We start from the raw sequence: 21,549 nt of genomic DNA on the forward strand, positions 1-21,549 counted from the left end.
AGAGAGTATCTGTTCCCCAGCATGGAAGCTTCTCAGACAAGGTAGTTGTGAGGACAGAAGACTTGCAATGCCCTTTGCACTTCAGAAGTGCTGCAAGTAGCCACAAGGTGTGTGGTGGGTGCTGAGTGCCTCTAGATAAAGCCGCGCATCCTTTGCTTGCCACACTCAACAGACACTTCCCTGGCGCTTCTGGTTCTTGTTCCCTTTGTTGCCTTGTTAATCTCTCCTGGCTGCTGCCAAGTCTAGTCATCGTGCGCATGTCAGTTTTTTCCCCATAGCAGAAAGGTTCAGCTCGCAGTCTCAAAACATTGCTGCCAGACCCTCTCCTGTTTGTGAAGGACTAGGCACTTGCTTGCAAGTCAGAGCGGAGGCTTCTCAGGAGGGAGGCAGAACCCTGGGCTCCTGCTGGGAGGAAGGGCGGGATATAAATCTAAAAATAAATAAATAATAAATAGAACCCAACAGCACCCTCACAGGACATTTGCTGCTGTGCTTGAGCAGTCTGAGGGTATGTGATGCTCCTTTATTCTGAAATGTAACCACTGGGAGAGAAGCAATACATTCATTTTCCAAATGAATTAGTTAAATTTATGTGGATTTCAGTCTCCTTAGCACCAGAATGCACAACTGCCTGGGAGGTGCCTCGGTGGCTATGTTGCCACTCCTTTCCAAAGTACGCTAAATTGAGTGCAGTTCAGGAAAACCCAGCCTTAGTATCCATCCATAGAGATGGATACTTCTCCGTGTCAGCAATGGCAGATCCTACGCATTCTTAGGCTGCCTCTCTTGACATTCCAGGCAAGTTGGCTATATGTCTAGGCTTTTCCCAGGGTTTGATCAGCTGTAGACTAGGCCTGCTCAGAAGTTGTTTAGGTTGTTCACAACCATCATGGTTGGCTCAGCTGCCAAACAATGGAGGTATTTAACCAGGCATGGACCACTGCATTTGAGAAAAACGACCATTGACCACCATTTGATCATGCGTTTCAAATGTGTCAATACTACCTTTAATTTTATTAGGACAAAGGATCATCTCAGGCTTTGTGGAATCCTGGTCTGAGACAGTTGCATCATTATAGGTTGAAGAATAACCTTCTTTTCTATGGTATGTAACTTACAAGTGTGTTCTTGAAAACCAAAAATGCTGCAATGTTCACAGCTGCAGAAGTCTACAGGGAAGCCTTGAGGGGATGTTGTTTGGTTTCCAGTAGGTCCTCCACAGCTGGTTTTCCTTCACTAATACCCTGGTGGAATGCTGGTGAAGAAGTAATGAGTTGTTGTATTCCATTCAGGACCCTGTTAATACGCCATGGCCTGGCCTAGGCCTCCTTCTTTCCCTCTTCCTTCCCTGCCACCCACATACATGCCTGCATCATAAACATACGACATGGAACCACAACACAGCCAGACTTTTCTGACATGCTTTGCAGGTTTGGATGGCTATACTTCCTCATTGTTTTTAATAAATATACCTTTAGGTATATTTTATGTAAACATATTTTCCTTTTATGTAGTGTTCAAGTGTATTTTATTTTGTTCTCTTTAGATATGGTCTACGTATTAATTCAATAAGTTCTGTTTATTGATTTTATTTTATTCTGTCGCCTGGTGGTACTACCTCACTGGGCGTCCTCCTTCGAATGACGCTAATTGTTCATCACTTGTACAGGGCTCTGTGGGAGAGTGTCAGTGTGCATACCCCACAGGCTGCACTCAGTGGCAAGCTTCTCTCTCACACTGTTACCTCGTCTTCCTCCTTGAAGGGAAAGGTGATTCAGCCTCTTTCCAGTATTCTAACCTGCCTCTTCTTTCTGACCAGAGGAGATTGGTTTTTGCAGTCTCTCTAGCATGTTCCATCCCGCTACGTGCGACTTCAGCACTTTAGGATGGAAATGTTATTCAGCTAAGGACAGTTTCCTCTTAGCAGTTACTTTACCTTATTTAAAGCCATCTCTTTCATGTTGCATGAACACCTCCTCTGGCTGGATTTTAGGGTCTGCAGGGTAAGCCAGTGAGCTAGAAGCTCCTCGCCACACACATACCATGACTTCTAACCCAAGTTGCCACCAGACTGTTGCTGTTTGAGGCTTATTCTTTCCCCGCCCACCTGCATCTGCCTCCAAACTTGTCTGAACAAACAAGAGGCAGGCTTTGCTGAATGCTGCTTGCAGCCTACATGCCTGCTGCAGGATCCTTCTGTCCTGTGAGCAGCTTGGTGCAGGTGCACAGCTTGAAACTGGAGAGGGAGCTTTCCAGTCCTCCTGTAGAAGAAAGAGAGCCAAACTGAGTGGATAGCTAGGAAATGACCAGGAGGGGATTTGCACTGAAAGCCAGGCACACGTGCACAGTGTTTGCTGCCTCAAACTAGTGGGTTCTCCAGCAAGTCAGCCTGGGGGATGCGGCAGAGGAGAAAATGCTGCAGGCTGGGTGGGGATACTCCATGGGCTGTATCCAGCCTGAGGGCAGGTGGTCCCCATCCTTGTTTTACACTAACATATTCCATATAGGTGATCACTACTTCTTTGGTTTGTACTTGAAGCAACTTCCCACAATAAACATTGCCTCCAAATAAAAGCTGCAGCTATGGGCATCTGCATGGCTCTGTCTTGCCCCAATTTATTTGGGGGAAAACTTGAACAAGCCATCCTTAAAAGCAGGGCTGTGGAGTTGGAGTTGGAAGCAATTTTGGGTGGCGTCGGAGCCTGCTTAAAAGTGTCCCCTACAATCCACTCATGTGGTGGCCATGTGTTGATGACCCCTTTGGACCTGGACCTTCATATAGCTGTTCTTTATCCAGCCGTGCCTGTCCCCATGGCTACGTTCCTTCAGTACTTTTTTCTATGAAGAAGCATCTAATAGGGTCAGCTTGTAGTCTGAAGTGGACTAGCTTTCACACAGATCTTCTGCTGTTTGTGAGCATAGGCCCCAGAGTCCCAGTGCTCAGCCTAAGGAGCAGAGATTCCCTGTTCTCTTTACGTGTGTGTGAGTGGGTGGGTGGTATGCTGGATGCTTAACTACTGCACTGTGAGTTTAACCACCCACACTTCTTCTTTGTTTTGTCCTGCTCCTTGCCAGTTCAAGGTTGCTTTTTCAGGACTGATTTTCACCTCTGCTTTCTTTGGGTGTCTTACTGTATGAGGGTTGTCAAAGGCAGAAGGAACAGAGCAGGCTCAACCGTCTGGTTTCCATCGTGTCAAGTCTTGTCTAATTTAATACCACAAAGAGCTTCCTGATAAAGTTTCTTCTGCATGGTTTTGCTGGTTACTTTAAGGAGAAATAAGAGCTTCTTCTAATCTTGCCAGAATAACTAGACCAGCCTAAGCAATTATATTGTGGTGGCAAAATACAAAATGGGAACAGCAAGGTCTTTTATTGGTTCAGCTTTCTTTGGCAAACATGCTGATATCTGCATGGTTTGGTGTCAGGCAGAACTTTTTCATCAAGCAAAACAGGGAGGTAATGAATTGCCAACGATTAAAGAATAATACAGTCAGACCCAGTGAGGGAATAGCTGAGTTTAAGCCGAAGGTTTCCCCCCAGCTGGCATACTTCTCTAATCCGTAATCTTTTTTCTGCTGTTCAAGGTCTGACAGGCATGCAGAATGAGGAAATGACCATTTCCATGCGGGCTCAGAGCAGAGGACCATCTGGCTCTGCATTGTCTCTGCCTGCGCTGGTCAGGCCTCTGTGATTCTTGGGAAGCTCCCAAGAGATGTGATGGCACCGTCCATCACTTGTTTTAGTCCCTCTCATCTGGCTTCCAAGATATACGCCATCGGTGGAGGCAGAGGCTGCACTGTTGGAGGTTGTGATCAACAGCCACTCATAGGCCCATGTTCAGCTAATCTTTTGAAAAGCCACTCGCATACCAGTCACCCTCGCAGGAGCCCTGCTGAGAGTCCCATCAGTTGATAAGGCTCTGTGGGGCCAAGTCCTGCTTTTCTGTTTGTTTTAAACCTGCCAGTCAATTCCATTGGCTCTCCACCTTTCGCCTTTGCTTATTAGCAACGGATGCATGTAGAGTCAGGGCATCTTGCAAGATGCGTCTGTGGTGAATATCACGCAGGCTGGGATACAGTAGAGAGGAAGGCCTCAGAGCAGTTCTGAATCGTGTGCGTCCTGCTTGTTTTTTTTTTTTTTTTTTTTTTTCAATAATTTTTATTCAGATTTTCATAAAACATACAAGACGAAATCATAAAACATTCAAAGACAAAAAACAAAATCAAAAATAGTTAAACAAAAAAAAAAAAAGAAAAAAAAAAAGAAAAGTAAAAAATAAAGAGTAAAATATTGACTTCCCATTTGTCAAAGATCAAATCAGTTATAAGTCTATAATATATAACAATCCTGTCTCTTAAGTCATATTATAAAATCACTTTCCTCCAGTAGTTATCTTACTTAATCATCAAATCTCATAAACATTACTTTATTCTTTCCACAAAAAGTCAAAGAGAGGTTTCAATTCTTTAAGAAATATATCTATCAATTTTTTTTTCCAGATAAGCATATCGATTAATCCATCTCATTACTAATTATGATAATCTTATTGTCATAACCATAGTCAAAATAAACATTTCAATTAATCCATCACATCAGAATCTGTTAAGTTCAGTAATTTCAGTAGCCATTGTTCTATTATCCCTATTAGTTCCATTTTCCATCTTCCATCTTCAGTAGTCTTGTTAAGTCCAGTAATTTCAGTATCCAATCTTCCATTATCAGTATTCCATAATAATCTTGCTGTCAAAGCCATAGTCATATAGTAAGAGTCTGATGGGAATTACCTCTATCCCAAATATTTTCTTGCCATCCATTCTGAATAGGTTGCTGAAATACTGCTGTAAAATCATATCTCTGTTCTTTTTTTCAAAATACACTGGGTCATCTCTTGAAAGTTTTTCCATTGTCACATGGCTGCAGTTAATTCCATAGATTTTCTCTATATTGGGCTCCATCACATCAATCCAGTCCAGAAGATTATCCATGCCATTGATAACTTTATCTCTAGAATCTTCATTAATTTCTTCAGAGATAACATTGAGTTCCAAACAATAGATTTTATTTCTAAAGTCCATAGACTCCAAATCTTGTTCCTGTTCCACGTTTGTTCCAATCTCCGGGATCTCCTCTCTCACAGGGACCCCTGTTCCAGTCTCCAGGGTCTCCTCTCTCACAGGGACCCCTGTTCCAGTCTCCAGGGTCTCCTCTCTCACAAGGACCCCTATGTCTTTAATCTCCTGTGTCTCCAAACAATAGATTTTGTTTCTAAAGTCCATAGACTCCAAATCTTTTTCCTGTTCCACGTTTGTTCCAATCTCCGGGGTCTCCTCTCTCACAGGGACCCCTTCCAGGGTCACCTCTCTCACAGGGACCCCTATATCTTTAATCTCCTGCTTCATTTTACTCAATTCAATTTTCAGCTCCTTACAACCCTGTCGCAGGTTTTGTTTCGTTATCTCAATCTCATCCATTATTTTCTGAAACATGGTTATTTCCAGATTCTCAGCCACTTTCTTAATTGCCATTTTAAAAGAAAAATATAGGAAAACCACTTCTTATTTCAGCAACAATTGGGTTAATACTCCAAACTTGGTGACATCACAGTATAAACAGAGCAGACAGCCTTATCTCTCCATGCTTAAGTAAACAAAATGCAGTTCCCAGGATCGAAACAATTAATGGCGGTCGTCAGGAAACAGATTCGTCAAAATAAAATAGACCAAAAAGAGAGTAGTCTCAGACAATATAATATTCTTCAAAATAAAAATCTGGAATAGAAATCCCTCTTCTGTGTATATCTTTAGAATGCAAATCCAGGACAGCTTTTTGCAACAAAAACAGAGATAAGCTATTAATTAGTGAGTAGCAGAGAGAAGTTATGGCTCCCCAGTGAGATGTCAAAAACCGATCAATCTGGCAAATCTCTTTTAAACAGCAACAATTTAAGTCAAGTAAAAGAAAAATATAGAAAGAAGGGTGCTTGCCTGTTAGTGCGTTCTCTCTTAGAAGATAAGATGAACGTTCGCTTTATCAGATAGAGCTTGTTGTTGAAAATCCGTCCCACCTTCGTCGGCTGGACCTCGTCCCATAAATTAATGAGATCTGGTCGTCCCAACAAAAATAGGCTTTGAGGTTAATCTCTTCGTTTCTCCCTACCCGGGAGAAGTTTAATCAGTCAAAAAAAAAAAAAATCTGACTGATATATCTGAATAAGCTTCTTTTGAGGCAGGAGCCCGTCTCAAAAGCAGGCACAGGCTAAGTCACCCTTCCCGGAAGTCCTGAATCGTGTGCGTCCTGCTTGTTAAGAGTGCCGTTGGTGCTCTCGGCTCAAGAGCCTCTTGGTTTCGGGTGGCTGAGATTAAGCTAGGGAGAGATCTGCCTGAGACATGGAGAGAGCCATGCAGGAAGAAAACCAGCCGATAGGCAGCCTGCTCTATTAGAGCTCTTCATTAAGCTTCTCTTCCCTGCCCCTCCCCTCTTCTTGGCTATAATTGCTGTGTAGAATGAGTCCTGTTTCCTTTGGCTCTTGCCAAGGCCAAAACTTTAAAAAGGAATAACTTTTGTGTTGAAATATTTACACAGGCCAGGCCAGGCTTGGGGGTGGGCGATAGGGGAGCAGATAGGGAGCTGGCTTGAATGGAGAGAGGGTAGACTACAGCAGCCTCCTATCTCATTCTCACATCCTTCCTCACTTCACCCTTCAACCTCCCCCCCTGATCCATCTTAAGTGAACCTGGAGTAGGTCTTCCTGCTTAAGAAGTGCCTTTCTCCAGCCCTCTCAGAACACAGCAGGAATGAGGAGCTCCTCTTCCTCCCCCCATTGACCAGCAGTAGGCTGCAATCTACCTTCTTTCAATCCAAGCCCCTTTGCACTGTAGGCCTTCACTACTGGCTGAGCTGTTGCTGCTGTTGAAGTCTTACATTTGAGAGCGAGAGAGAAGGGTAAGGATGGTTATCATATTGTTGTTGTTATGTGCCTTCAAGTCGATTATAACTTATGGCGACCCTATGAATCAGCGATCTCCAAGAGCATCTGTCATGAACCACCCTGCTCAGATCCTGTAAGTTCAGGTCTGTGGCTTCCTTTATAGAATCAAACCATCTCTTGTTTGGCCTTCCTCTTTTTCTACTCCCTTCTGTTTTTCCCAGCATTATTGTCTTTTCTAGTGAATCATGTCTTCTCATGATGTGTCCAAAGTATGATAACCTCAGTTTCATCATTTTAGCTGCTAGTGATAGTTCTGGTTTAATTTGTTCTGACACCCAATTATTTGTCTTTTTCGCAGTCCATGGTATGGTCAAAGCTCTCCTCCAACACCACATTTCAAATGAGTTGATTTTTCTTTTATCCTCCATTTTGGTTAATGACTGTGCCGAGGTATTGATAATCCTTGACAAGTTCAATGTCCTCATTGTCAACTGTAAAGTTACATAAATCTTCTGTTGTCATTACTTTAGTCTTCTTGACGTTCAGCTGTAGTCCTGCTTTTGTGCTTTCCTCTTTAACTTTTATCAGCATTCGTTTCAAATCATTCCTGGTTTCTGCTAGTAGTATGTTATCATCTGCATATCTTAAATTATTTATTTGTTTATTTGTTTATCATTTGATTTATATCCCGCCTTTCCTCCCAGCAGGAGCCCAGGGCAGCAAACAAAAGCACTAAAAACTTTAAAACATCATAAAGACAAACTTAAAAACACATTAAAACAAAACATCTTTAAAAATGTTTCTTAAAAAAAGCTTTAAAAACATCATCTAAGATTAAAAACATTTTAAAAAAGGTTTAAGAACATATTTAAAAGCAATTCCAACACAGACGCAGACTGGGATAGGTCTCAACTTAAAAGGATTGTTGTAATTATTGATATTTCTCCCTCCAGTTTTCACACCTCCTTCATCTTGTTCCAATCCCACTTTATGACATGTTCTGCATATAGATTAAACAAATAGGGTGATAAAATACACCCGTCGCATACCTTTTCCCATGGGGAACCAGTCGGTTTCTCCATATTCTGTTAGGCAGCTTATTGCAGCCCTTCGACTGAGGAAGCCCCGCCTGATACTTTGCCTGGATTTACTTTTCCACAATTTAAAACTTGCCATTGCTTTTTGCTTTGCCCTCAACACCTAGGGTTGGAAATTGTTCCCCTGCCCCTCTGTCTGATATCCTTTCAAATACATTATTTTAAAAAATTCTGGTCCCAGTTCCTTCAGCCTCATAGGGTTTGCTTTTGAGCTCAGCCTTTGCCAAATTATTCTAGGATTTCCCAAAATAACGTCTGTGCCTCTGCCTCTCTCCTTCTTCCTGTGGGCACAGAAGATGAGAGAGAGGAGGAGTCTGAGGGCTCCTATGGCACCAAACCTAATAACACTTGTTGGATGAGCCAGACAGTGACAAGATAAGAGATGAGAGGTCAGGAGACCTGAACTGACGCTAGTTGGTTGCGCAAGGGGCATTTCTGGGCTTGTGTCCTTATTGGTTACTAGAGGCTGAAGGGAAGACATGGATAAACTTCACTTTTGGAGGCTGCGAAGCTTTAAGACAGGCTGTCGATTGGTTCAGCCCCTTAATTGACTCTCCCCACTTTTTTTGCAGTATACAACTGGACTGTTGATGAGGTCGTGCAGTGGCTGATCACCTACGTAGAGCTGCCACAGTATGAAGAGACCTTCAGGAAGCTGCAGCTCACTGGGCATGCCATGCCAAGGTCAGTTCAGATGCCCAGATGGAAACTGGTTTTGGCCTCGTGGCTTCCCTAGGACTGAGTTCTGCGAGAGTGCCGAGACTGCTTAGAGGTCCTTAGTTTCTTGATAAAAGTCAGTTTCAAACCTGCTTCAGTGGGTAGCGTTGGCATGCCAGCCTCTTGCCACAGTGGTCACTGTACAGATGGAGCCTGGCCTCCGAACTTCCCTGTGGTTGGCCAAGGACTGCTTCCCTTCCGGTTTTACTGGGAGACTTTTGAGGCCTTCACAGAGAACCTTTTGAGCAGCCTGTCAGCCAGCATCTCCCCCCGGGCTGCTCTTGTTCCCTTCTTGTTCCCCACTTGGAGTTTTCCCCTCTTTTTTCCCAGTGGGATGTTTTGGTGTGGGATGTGATGTACTACCTCCATATTTACGTGGTGGGAAGGAGAAAGGGGTTCCGAGTGAGCTGCTGCCTTTTGGCATCTAGAAACTAAGCTTTATCAGTTGCAGTTAAGCTTGATGTGAAATTGCAGAGTGTTTAGCTTCAAGCTCCTCCTGAGGAAGAGGGAGCCCCACCGCACTAGCACTGTCCGTTTGACTACCTTGTCCGCTTCCCATCTGCTGTCCTTCCCTGCTCCAGAGCTGACCCCTTGCACATCTACCGCTGTCCTTCTGCAGGGAGTATGCGCAGTCCCCACCCCTCCAGTAGTAGCACTGGCACTGAAGAGTGCAGACTGCAGTCCATAGTGGCATGGAAGCACATTCTGGGGCTTGTCTCCTGCTGCATGGAGATGAGCATGCCTGGACTGCAAGTTATATCTAGAGAGCCTTGATATTTGAGGACAGTCTTCCCCAGCCTGGTGCCCTCCAGATGTTTGGACTACAACAGCTCTCATCAGCTCCGACCAGCATGGCTGTACTGTTGGAGGTTGATGGGAGCCGTTGTAGTCCAAAACATCTGGAAGGCATAAGGTTGGCAGAGGCTGCTCACAGCCCACTTAAAACATAGATAGGGAGAGAGAGAGAGAGAGAGAGAGAGAGAGAGAGAAGATATCTGGGTGGCTTTTGAAGGATTCCAGCTGCCCCTTTACCTTGGCAGGTGATAGGAAGCCGTCCTGTGCTCAGTCATGCCCACTGGTCCATCTAGCCCAGTCCTGTGGACTTTGACTGGCTGGCAGTGGCTCTCCAGGGTCCCAGCAGTGCCTCCCTAGCCATCCTTCCTGTTAACCGGAGATATTCAGAGGGGCTTTATTGTACTGGAGGTCCCTGCTTTTCGGCGGCCCGCTTTTCAGCGTTCTGCTAATACGGCGGCTAAAATTAGAGTAAGGCCCCACCCATACGATGCTTGTTCTGTTTTTATGGCGTTTTTCGGGTGTCAGGCGTCATTTTATTGACGGAGTTCCGCTTTTTGGCGGGTTTCGCTATTCGGCGGGGGTCTGGGACATAACCTGCCATATGAGTGGGGCCCAACTGTACTGGAGGAGATACCCCTGGGTGAGAGCTGAGGGGTTTCAGATGGGGGCTGGTTGTTTGGGAGCCGGTGTGGGATATCCTTGAACGGGAGGTGGGGGAACCCATAGGGAGGCTGTTCAGTGAGCCTTTTGCACTAAGTAGAGACCTTATCCCAGTCTGCGTCTGTGTTGGAACTGCTCTTGCATATGTTTTTAAACCTTTTTTTAAAATATGTTCTTTAAAATGTTTTGTTTTAATATACTTTAAAGTCTGCTTTTACGATGTTTTAAAGTGTTTTTAGTGCTTTTGTTTGCCGCCCGGGGCTCCTGCTGGAAGGAAGGGTGGGATATAACTCAAGTAAATGAAGGAATGTGAGGATAGAGTCGGTTTACCCCAGGTGAGAGGCAGGGCATGGCAGGAAGGGGATTCTGGTGCTTGGCTTCTCCTGGGAAGGAATGTTGAGAGATACTGCAGCTGTGTTACAAGTGTAAAACACAGACTGTATACGTGTAAGCAGTGGCTGTTGTTGGGTAGGCCAATGTGAGTGGAGGGGGGTGGTTTAACATGCCTGTCCCTATAGAGGGAGATATGGCGTGGAAGGTGGGGCTGGCCAGATAAGGAAAGGGGATACAGGGCTGTCTCCCCTTGTACCCCTTCCACAGATTCCAGGTTTGCTTGTTTATTTTATTTATTTAGACAGTTTATATAACATTTACATTTAAATGAAACTCTTAAGTGGTATACAACATAAGTTAAACATCTTAAACAGCAAATATAACAACAACAAAAACTATACAATCTATAAAGTACAGTTTGTAACTGAACCTTTTTTGAAATTAATATTTTGTATAAACATTGCATATAAAAATGAACTACAAAAAATACAAGAAAAATCATAGCAAACATAGTAGGCTGAACAAAATAGCAAAACAATTAAAGGTGCCAACAGAATTTCAGCTGCAGTTGGGAGGAGACATCGTTCAGTTTACTCCAGGATCAGCACTCACCTTCATCAGACATACCAAACATACAGATGTCCTACACCAATGCTCTCCAGCTTCCTATTTTAACACACCTCAGATCTAGAGGTGGAAAGGTCAGTGTCCGTTCTCTCGGCTCCTCGTTTTCCCTGAATTCAGCTCTCTGCGTTTCTGCAGCAGTTTGCAATCTTTTTTTAAAAAAAGAAAAATCCTCTTGGAAATCCTCCAGCGTTTTAGTGCAGATTCCCCCTAATAGACGTGTTTCTGTAGGGAGGTAGGACGAGTGGCTCCACGGTGTGTCAGCCCTTTCTCATCATGTCATGCATCTTCCCACTTTCCCCCTTCATACGTTTCCTTCCATGCAGACGTTCCCCCGACAGGTGCATTTTTGTAGACATTGGTTGGCGAACTGCACTGCGGAATTCAGAGAAGTGTGACTTGTGAGGGCTGGCTCTGCTTCAGTCCTCCCGTTGTTTTGGAAAGCGCGGATCTGATAAATTTATTTATTTATTATTTCAATTTATATACCGCCCTTAGCAGAATAGCTCTCAGGGCGGTGAACAAACAAGATAAAATACAATATATCATAGTAAAAAATCACAAAAACATGTACAAACAAACAACAGAAAGCACAACAAAAACGAAATACAACACAAATTAAGAAGGATACATGTTAAAAGTAGAAAGATTAAGAAAATTAAAAGATTAAAATGCCTGGGAGCATAAAAAGGTCTTTACCTGGCGCCGGAAAGATAGAAGTGTAGGCGCCAGGCGTACCTCTTCGGGGAGGCTGGTCCACAACTCAGGGGCCACCACAGAAAAGGCCCTAGATCTAGTAACCACCCTCCGGGCTTCCCGATGAGCTGGTACCCGGAGGAGGGCCTTAGATTCTGAACGAAGTGAATGGGTAGGTTCATAGCGAGAGAGGCGTTCCACAAGGTATTGAGGTCCCACGCCGTGTAAGGCTTTATAGGTCAAAACCAGCACCTTGAATCTCGCCCGGAAGCAAATAGGGAGCCAGTGCAGACGCGCCAGAATAGGTGTTATATGCGAAGACCGACTGGTCCTCGTCAATAGTCTGGCAGCCGCGTTCTGCACCAGCTGAAGCTTCCGAACTGTCTTCAAGGGCAGCCCTACGTAGAGCGCATTACAGTAATCCAATCTTGAAGTTACCAGAGCGTGAACAACGAAAATGAAAATTCTCACCCATCCCTACTCAAATCGCGCTCTGCAAGCACTTGCGTAAATTCAGTCTCACATCCTAAAAACAACACTCACATATCCACTCTGTGCAAACCACTCAAATCTAAATACATACAAATAAACAGGAATGCACTCTCTAAAACATTCACTCCCCTTTGTCTGTCACTCAAGGGGGCAGAAACTATCCCCACCAGGCTCTCACCCTGGGGGTATAGAAAGAGCTTTTTCCAACATAGTAGGCAATGACACTTCCCTCGTCTCTCACCCAAGAAACCAAAAACTATTCCAGTATCAAACTTTCACCCTGACAAGGGCCAGGCTTTCAGTCACAACAGCCTGTTGGTTTGCCCATCTCTCTTCAGCACTTGCAGAGTAGGGCGATGATTTCTGTTGGAAGGGAATAGATTCCAAACAAACTCCATGGTGATGACACACTGCCTCAGGCAACTCCTCCCCTTTATACACAGAGAGGAGGCACGGCAGAGTGGTGGGCAAATGGCAAACAGCTGCAGCAGAACACCGACCCTATTGTCAGGGTCAGGCCATTTCCTGGCGAGGTTTGGCAGTGGTTTTCCCCGGCAGGAGCGGGGGACCTATGCAGATTGTCTGCCTCTGGAGACTTATTAAACCAGAAGGGTGGGTTCCTGAATGCTTTAGGGGATTTTCCAGTGGACAGAACTGGCAACCCTGTAGAGGCTCTGCTCTTGCTGTGGAATGGTGAGATGTGATGGGCTGTTCACATGGTGGCTCCCTGTGAATTGGTGACGCCTGTGCTGCTCCTTGGTTTTCTGGGGAGTTGCTTGGGTGATGGCTACAGCACAAATGGTGGGAAACTCAACCAGGGCTGTGGAGTCAGAGTTGGAGTCGTGGAGTCGGAGTTGGAAGCAATTTTGAGTCGGAGTTGGTAGAAATGTACCAACTCCAGCTTCAAAATAAAATTAATATTTCAATATTAGTATTTTAACATAAATCAATATACATTTGCCATTTATGAAGGAGTTGGAGTCAGACAGTAGAAAAATAGAGGAGCTGGAGTCGAAGGTTTGACGTACCGACTCCACAGCCCTGAACTCAACTATGAATGAGCACAAGTTTGATCATGTGATTGCATCTGCTGTGTAGTGGTGAAGGCGGGAAAGAGATGGCACTTTCCCACCTCTGTTGCATTCTCAAGTAGCCATCCAGTAGAGCTATTCCAAGGGGTGTGGGTGCTGTTGACTCAGCCTTGGGAAATGGGAGTTGGAGTCCTAGAAGACTTGCTGTGAAAAGTTTGAAAGGCACTTTGAGGATAAAGTCACACGTCACCATCCTGATTCGGACACCGTTGTTTTAATTTTCCCCCAATTTTTTTTGCGATTATAGCAGAACAAAAGAAAGAAAAATAATAAAAGATAATAATAATTAAACAACAACAAAACCATTGCCAGTTACCATTAACAATAAGAGTATTCCATCAAACTAATTTGAATGTATAAATTGACATAGGCAGTCCAAACAGGTATCTAAACAAAATCAATTATAAGCCATGCATTCAAACATAGAAAGGGCAGAGAGATCTTCAGATCACTGGGTGATAGATGCTTGTCCTTCCAAACTTGCAGTATAGGTCTCTTGGCCACCGTAAGGGCTTGTAGAAGCCACTTTTGTTGTCCATCTGATAGGGAATATAATTTAAGAGTTCGTGAACATCTGGAAACATCAAGGATTTCTACAAAACAAAGTTGATACAAGTAGTAATTTTCAGCCAGAAAGAAAACCCCACAGGACATGCCGATATCATATGCCTCAGAGAGCCATTTTCAGCGTTACATCAACTGCTATCTCAGCTAACCAGTCTCTTCCTATAAAGGTGCCGTGGAATCCAGTATACCTGAAACATCCATTTTTGTTGGGTTGGACAACACTGTCATAACCATTCCTGATCAAGTGTCTCGTGCACTGTGGAAATTGATGGAATGGTTTTTTTAACTGGCATTTTGTTATGTATATGCATTTTATTGTTGTGAACCAGCCTGGTTTCAGCATGATGAAGGGTGGCATAGAGATATTCTGAGAAAAATAAACAAACCTGGGATCTTCTGAATGCAAAGCCAGATCCTTCACTGCTGGGCTGTGACCTCTTCCCATGGTTTTCAGCTAGACTTCTTGTCCATAGTCTGAACTGTCAGGTTTAAAATTTCTGTTCCATCTGCCCATCTTCTCATTCCTACATCTTTGTGGAGACATGATAGAAGTGTATAAAATTATGCATGGGATTGAGAAAGTGGATAGAGAAAAGTTCTTCTCCCTCTCTCATAATACTAGAACTCGTGGACATTCAAAGAAGCTGAATGTTGGAAGATTCAGGACAGACAAAAGGAAGTACTTCTTTACTCAGCGCATAGTTCAACTATGGAATTTGCTCCCACAAGATGCAGTAATGGCCACCAGCTTGGATGGCTTTAAAAGAAGATTAGACAAATTCATGGAGGACAGGGCTATCAATGGCTACTAGCTGTGATGGCTGTGCTGTGCCACCCTAGTCAGAGGCAGCATGCTTCTGAAAACCAGTTGCTGGAAGCCTCAGGAGGGGAGAGTGTTCTTGCACTCGGGTCCTGGTTGTGGGCTTCCCCCAGGCACCTGGTTGGCCACTGTGAGAACAGGATGCTGGACTAGATGGGCCACTGGCCTGATCCAGCAGGCTCTTCTTATGTTCTTATGTTCTTATGGGGGCTAAAGGTCAGCTTCCTGGATTTGGGGGAACTCTGTCTGCAAAGTAAAGAGGATATCCCAACAGAGGAAAGTTTCCTGTTTTATGAAATGAAAATAGCTGGTTCAAAATATTCTTGTAAATAACAAAGAAGCTGCCTGTTAATCTCCTTCCTGTCTGTAGGCAGAGTGTCCTTGCAGAGCCTGCCTAGGAAAGCCATCTGGCCAAGCTGTTGTTTTGTTCTGTGCCCTTGAGATATGATCACCTGGTGCTACATCTCTCTCTCTCTCTGTCTTTCTCACAGGTTGGCAATCACCAACGCCACCATGACAGGAACTGTCCTGAAGATGTCCGACAGGAGCCATAGGCAGAAATTGCAGCTCAAGGCCTTGGACACGGTCCTCTTTGGGCCGCCTCTTTGTGAGTGGCATTAGTTTAGGCACATGACTCTGTATGGATGAACTGTGTCAGCTGACTATGTATGTATGGGATATACCTCCAGGGCTCTTCTGCTTGTGCTTCAGAATCTGCACTAGCTCCTTGTAGCGTTCCAGGTACAAGGCAAGAACTGCACTTGATTTACAAAGCCCAGAATGGCTTGGCATAAAGCCAGAAGAGTTGAAAGGACCCTCAGAGGCCAATTCTTACGTGTGGTCAGGGCTTTTCAGTTTCTAACTGCGGAGAACACTGTGTTCATGCTGCAGCTGGTTGAGAAACCCCCTGCTCTTGAAGATTTGCCAGAGCGGCTTTAGATTGGGTTTTTTATGGCAAGGATTAAGCCAGGGCTTGGCAATGTGCGTGCACACATCAATCCTGTTTTTAGATAATTTTTGATAGAATGTATTTGCTGTTTTGGCTTTTTTTGGTCCATCCTGGCACCTTGAGACAGGGTAAGGAAAAATCCAAATAAGTGTGACTTTACTTGACCATTAAAAAAGAAAAAACTATAACCAAAATATCCACACTCAGCTAGAAGACACGTTGATTAATTTGCAAGGATGGTTTTCAGGAGCCTTTTGTGTGGTCTTGCTGTCTTAAAGACTTCTCTGGGCTTGAATTGGCAAGATGAGAAGCTGGGGGTGGGGCATATTTGGTTGCCAGCAGTGACTTGGAGTTGAGTAGGGAGGAAGTGGCCCTGCTGTTTGCCCCAGAGAGGTGTTTGGGTCACTGATACGGCACTCTTTCAGCTTCTGGTGCTTGGCTTTTGCTACTTCTGAAATGGGAATAAATCTAAGCTGACCAAATTTCTGTTGTGTATAAAGGCTTGCAAGTACTTTGAGGAAAGAGGTGGTTGAAGAGCAAAGTGAATGATTTATTTATCATTCTTAAGTGCTGTTTTCCCTTGTGGGATTTCAAGTGGCTGCAATGGATGTAACCCAGGAATGTAAACCTGGTTTCTCCTTTTAGTTGGCAGACACTGATGAATGAAGAGCTCTCACTGGTTTAGTGTCAGGTGTCCAACTGATGATTTTCTGGGATCTTTCGACTCTTCTTCCTTTAAACCTGGCTGGCTAAATAGGTGACTTTTCTGAACAGATTTCTCCCATGGCTGAGGGCAGCGAGCATTTTCTTGAACAGCAATGCTGAGAGGGTGAAGGGAGAGTTCAGAGCACCCTTCAGTGATTACTTCTGCTTGGTGGGGGGGGGATCATGCATATTCAATGTGCTTTGCAAAGAAATGGTTTATCTGCATCCATTCTAAGTTGGGCCAGGGTGGAAAGGGTCTTCCATTGTTACTTTTATATTACATATGTGGAACTCTCCAGAATGCCAGTCAGCTGTGGTTCTTCTCAGGAAGCTTCTGGAAACAGTGGTGATAGGAGTCTTGGTTCTTTGCTCTTTGACCCATTATTTCATCCTTATGTCAGATGGGTCCTTTTGGGAAGAACCTGAGTGGAGGTATCCTTAAAAGGTACTTGGCTGTTAAGAAACCATTTGCCTGAATCAGTAAGAGCTGATTAATCAAGTATCAGGCTCAGATATACTGGCCACTCTAAATATTTGCAGCCTGCTGAGTTGTGTTTTGGTTACCTGTGCCTAGTATTGAGCTGAGCAACAGCATCAGCCAAGTCCCATTAGCAATATTTGTAAACCTCTTTGCTGCCTGCAAAAGATCCAAGGCTTTTATTGTTTGCATAGCTCTGCCAGTGCTCACAGTCATTGCTGAAATGATGTGCAGCCTCAAATTCTCATTGGGTCAGCCTAACTTAAGGCCGAAGCAATAACTAAGGAAGGGGAGAATAGGTTGCAAGAGCCAGCCGACTGGGTGGGAATATTTCCTCCAGTGGGAGCTGAGGGGACTGGCAGCCGGGTGCTATCAGTGAAGCCCGCATCATACTCAAGGAAGGTTTTGAGAATCAGACAAATTGTGGTAGTTCAGTCTTCTGAGCAAGGGAAGGTGAGAGAAATAATGGTCAAGTGGATTATGGTAGGGAAGTGCTGGTTTGATGGCTGATGTGGCATCCTATAAGAAGTTATTGGGCGCTCAGCCAATTAAAATACTGAACTGGGAAATAATGGGAGATGTGTTAGACTTCTGCCTCTGTCCAAGCAGCTCCTAGCTGTTGTCCTGCTATGACTTCTGAAGGAAAGTGGCTGTTTGGATGGGCTGTACTGCAAACAGATGTGTCGGGACAAGGTTCTCTCTACATCTAGAAAAGACAGCCTTTTAAAATGGTTTAAGCACCCTCAAGTGAACATTAGGCAATCAACCCAAGCAAGCCGGAGTGCAGGGTCGTTCCCCACCCCTTCCACTTTGAATTCTGTCCCAAGGATGGATGTACTTTGGCAGTGGCATGTACAGAAGGACTCTGCAACCAGAAGAAAGGTGCATGAGCGCTGTGTACATAAAGCTCCAATGCACACAGCTGGTTCTTTTGCAGTGTCATTTGTGTACCTTCGCAGTGTGATGCTTGTTCTTCTACCCATGTGGGTTCTAGCAAGTGTTCACAAGATAGACAGCGGCTGGGCAGGGAGAAGATACTTGTGGCCTGCAAGCCGTGCGTTGGCCGCTCTTGGATTTGTCTCCAAAGGTGCCTCCCTGCTGCTGCTGCTGCTCCATGGGTGGGGTAAGAAACAGGGCCAAGCTCTGAAGTAAGTCAGGAAGGGGCTGCAGAAATTTCCTTTGGGCTTCTGCCAGCATTGTGATTTTTTAGTGTTGTGGCAGGAGCTGGGAAAGTGCCTGGTGGCCTGATGGTGAAAGGGAAACTGTGGTAGGAAGTTTGATCTGCCACATGGAAGGGTCCCCTCAGCTGCACTGTTGGTGCACTAGAATAAACACACATGCCTTGCCTGAAGATCTGCAGAAAGGTGCCAGATCTGTGGAGAGGTGCTGAGGTAATCGTATCCCAGCCTGGGCCTGAGCATGCTCTGGAAATGGCAGCAAAAACACAGGAAACCTTGTTCTGAAGGGCACGAGGCGGAAGGCGAACCCAGGGAAATACTGAAGCAGGCTGAGCCTCCCTGCTTTCTCCTCGCTTGCTCTGAAATGCTTTTGGTGTGGTGATGCTTGGTCTCCAAGGGCATCCCAGTGTTTGTTTGTTGCTGGCATTTGTTGTATGTGACCCCGTCACCATAGAGCTGGAGCTTTGGCTTCTCCCAGCAAGCACAGCTCTGTGGGGCAAAATGCAGGTGACTGAGGAAGGGAACAAAGGCAGCAAGTGCATCGCCGGCCATGCAGGAGGATAGGTTAAAAAATAATAATAAAGGGGGACTTTGCCTGTGTCTCCATCACACCGGCCCCATTCGCCCCTCTGTCCAGAGCTTGCTGGAAAACTTGGGTAGAGTTTAGGAGGCCCTTGGTGTGTTCTCTAGTCCAGGGGTCCTCGAATGTTCTATCCTCCACCCCCAAGCTCACTTGAAAGAGCTGACAATTACTGAGGCCCACCAATCACAAAATTGCAACGCAGGGGTGGTCTCAGTCACAAAATGATGGTGGGTGAAGGCTGAGTTTGGCATAATCAGCTGGCAGCTGCTGACATCATTGTCTACTGATATCTAATTCTTTTCCTGATACTGCTAAATTCTTTGCCACAGTTTTCTTGTGGCAAGGAGTTCCATAGTTCAGCTTGCCTCCATCATTACAGACATTGGCTCTGGAGGTAATGTGACTCAGGCTTCCCTTTTGGGGCAGAATTTGCTGATCCCAAGGCTGTACGTAGAGAAGATAATTTTATATTTATATTTCCCTCTCCTTCCCCTCCTCCCACATCCCTCTCAAAATATTTTTGCAAACGCTTTTAATTTTTGTTTCAGCACCTCCTCTAGTATCTGTCTAACCAAAAGGCACAAGCGAGGGGCAGGCGAATGGGGGTCCCCAGCCCACCATTTGAGAAACTCTGCTCTCATTCCGTGCTTTGTGCTGTTGGATCTCCTGAGGCCTTTGCCTCCCAAGAAAAGCCTGCTCCTTTTCTGAATTAGCACGAATTGTGCGTAAGAATGCAAGAGACATTCTGCCAAGGATATCTGGTGCACATCATTGTTTCGAGGGGTGCATGTGGGTGGAAGAAACCTTGAGAGAATTCTTCTGCAGAAGCGTGAAAAAAGAGAATGGTCTTGCTTTCCTTTGAAGCTGGCCAGCCAGAACTGGAAAAAATTCAGGAAGGGAGAGCTCTTGGTCTGTGCCCCGGCATTTCACAATGGTGGTATTACTGCTTGTAGCACTTGACTTGCTCAAGGCCACCCAGAGATCTGAGCTAAGCATGAATTCAAAACCACAGGAAGATAAGCTGCCTTATGCTGAGTCAAAACCTTGGTCCATCTACCTTAGTATTGTCTACAGTGATTGGCAGCAGTTCCCTGGGATTTCAGGCAGGGTTCTGTCCCAGCCCTCCCTGGAGATGCCATTGGACTTGCCTCTTTCAACAAGCCTTTCAAGTGGAGGCCTATCCCAGTCTGCGGCTGTGTTGGAATTGCTGTCTAATATGTTTTTTTAAAAACCTTTCCCCCCCTAAACAATATGTTTTTAACCCTTTTTATTTAAGATGTTTTTAAAGCTTTTAAAAAAATGTTTTTAAAGTTGTTTTGTTTTAATGTATTTTAAGGTCTGTTTTTATGTTGTTTTAAGTGTTTTTAGTGCTTTTGTTTGCTGCCCTGGGCTCCTGCTGGGAGGAAGGGCGGGATACAAGTAAAATAATAAATAAATAAATAAAATTGGGGCCTGAACTTGGGACCTCCTGCATGCAAACCACTGTGCTGTGGCCTCAATGGCAAGCCATACCAGGAAAAGCAAAACAGAGGAACTGATGTCGATGGGTCTCACAATCCTTTCCTGGTGTCTGTGAAGTGAACAGTGGAAGAAACTGTTCCTAGAGCGTCTGGCTACATCCATAGCTCAGTCCTGCTTCCCAAGAACCATTTTGCCAGGGACCTTTGACTCGCTCAGCAGGTGCTACACGCCCTTTTCAGGAGAGGAGTTGGGGAGCAGGTGCCAAGACGACTCACTCTTTGGAACCAGACATTGGCGATGAAACGTGTGCGAGATCAAAACGTCACCAGCCAGGCAGGCGTTTAGGGAAAGAAAAAGGCATTTTCAAATACAGTATGCCGGAGCTGAGTTTTGTGTAATGCGTGTTGTGGTCTCGCTGCCTTGAAGCAAATCTCAGCAATAAAAGCAGCCATAGCAACTTCCTGGCCCCAGAGGTAGCCCACACGCCAAGCACAGGTTGGAGGCACAAAATGAGAAGGGATGACTAACTTGGAATTCTTTTTCAGCCTCTAGAATTGCGGGGGGAGGGGGAGAGAAACAGGCCTGGACTTTCAGGTAGTCAATCCAGGTGTGCCTTGGACACTTTGGCGAAGGCCTTCTGGCAGTGTGTGATTTGGAGATGAAACACCCGAGCCCAAGTGTGGCCACATTCATTCATAGTTGTCCCTGTGCAAAGGCATGTCGTGCCTGCTGGCTGGGCCAAGCAGCCCCGATGGAAAATTACTTGGCTAACAGGATTCTAAGCACACAAAAGGGATTTGAAAAGCCCCAGAGAGAGGATTAAATGACTGAACTGGAGGCGGGGGAAGTGGTAAAACACACGAAGGTGCTGTCTCCTGAGCTGGACCACTGGGCCATGTAGCCCAGTATGGCCTCCTCTGACTGGCAGCAGCAGAGAAGGGTCTCTCCCAGGCCTGCTGTCTTAACTGGAGGCGCCTCCTGGTGTTGAGACTCCGCCTGGGACCTTCTGCATGCAAACTACGTGCTCTGCCACCGACCTGAGCAGCCTCTCCCTGCAAGTATCGGTCTTAGAAGGTCAGCCAGCATATGGGACGGCTTTCAGCAGAGTCAGACCACTTCTCCTTCTAGACCCGAACTCTTGACTCCGACTGGTCAGCTTCAGGCGTCTCTTCAAGACTTCTTTTTTATGCTGATAGGCATTTCTGTTGTTTTGATTTATTGTACTTGTATATTTTGTTGTACACTGCCTTCATATTTTATATGAGAGGATGGTCTATAAATATTTTTATAAATGAAATAGTTTTTTAAGGGCTTGGATGGAGAGCTCTCTCATTCCTATTGCACCATTTTTTTAAAACTGGAAACGTTGGAGATC

General features: G+C 45.1%; 1 protein-coding gene across 12 annotated transcripts in view; it reads left to right on the forward strand.

Annotated features, from left to right (window-relative positions):
* Positions 1-21,549, forward strand: part of STIM1 (stromal interaction molecule 1) — a 160,243-nt gene that overhangs the window by 103,492 nt on the left and 35,202 nt on the right. For all 12 annotated transcript variants that reach the window (XM_061629239.1, XM_061629237.1, XM_061629236.1 and 9 more), the window contains 2 exons: positions 8,598-8,709; positions 15,312-15,427. In XM_061629239.1, coding sequence (XP_061485223.1) covers positions 8,598-8,709; positions 15,312-15,427 — 228 coding nt within the window. The remainder of the gene's footprint in view (positions 1-8,597; positions 8,710-15,311; positions 15,428-21,549) is intronic.

The sequence above is a fragment of the Rhineura floridana genome, chromosome 5 (genome assembly GCF_030035675.1).
Source record: "Rhineura floridana isolate rRhiFlo1 chromosome 5, rRhiFlo1.hap2, whole genome shotgun sequence".
Lineage (NCBI taxonomy): Eukaryota > Metazoa > Chordata > Lepidosauria > Squamata > Rhineuridae > Rhineura > Rhineura floridana.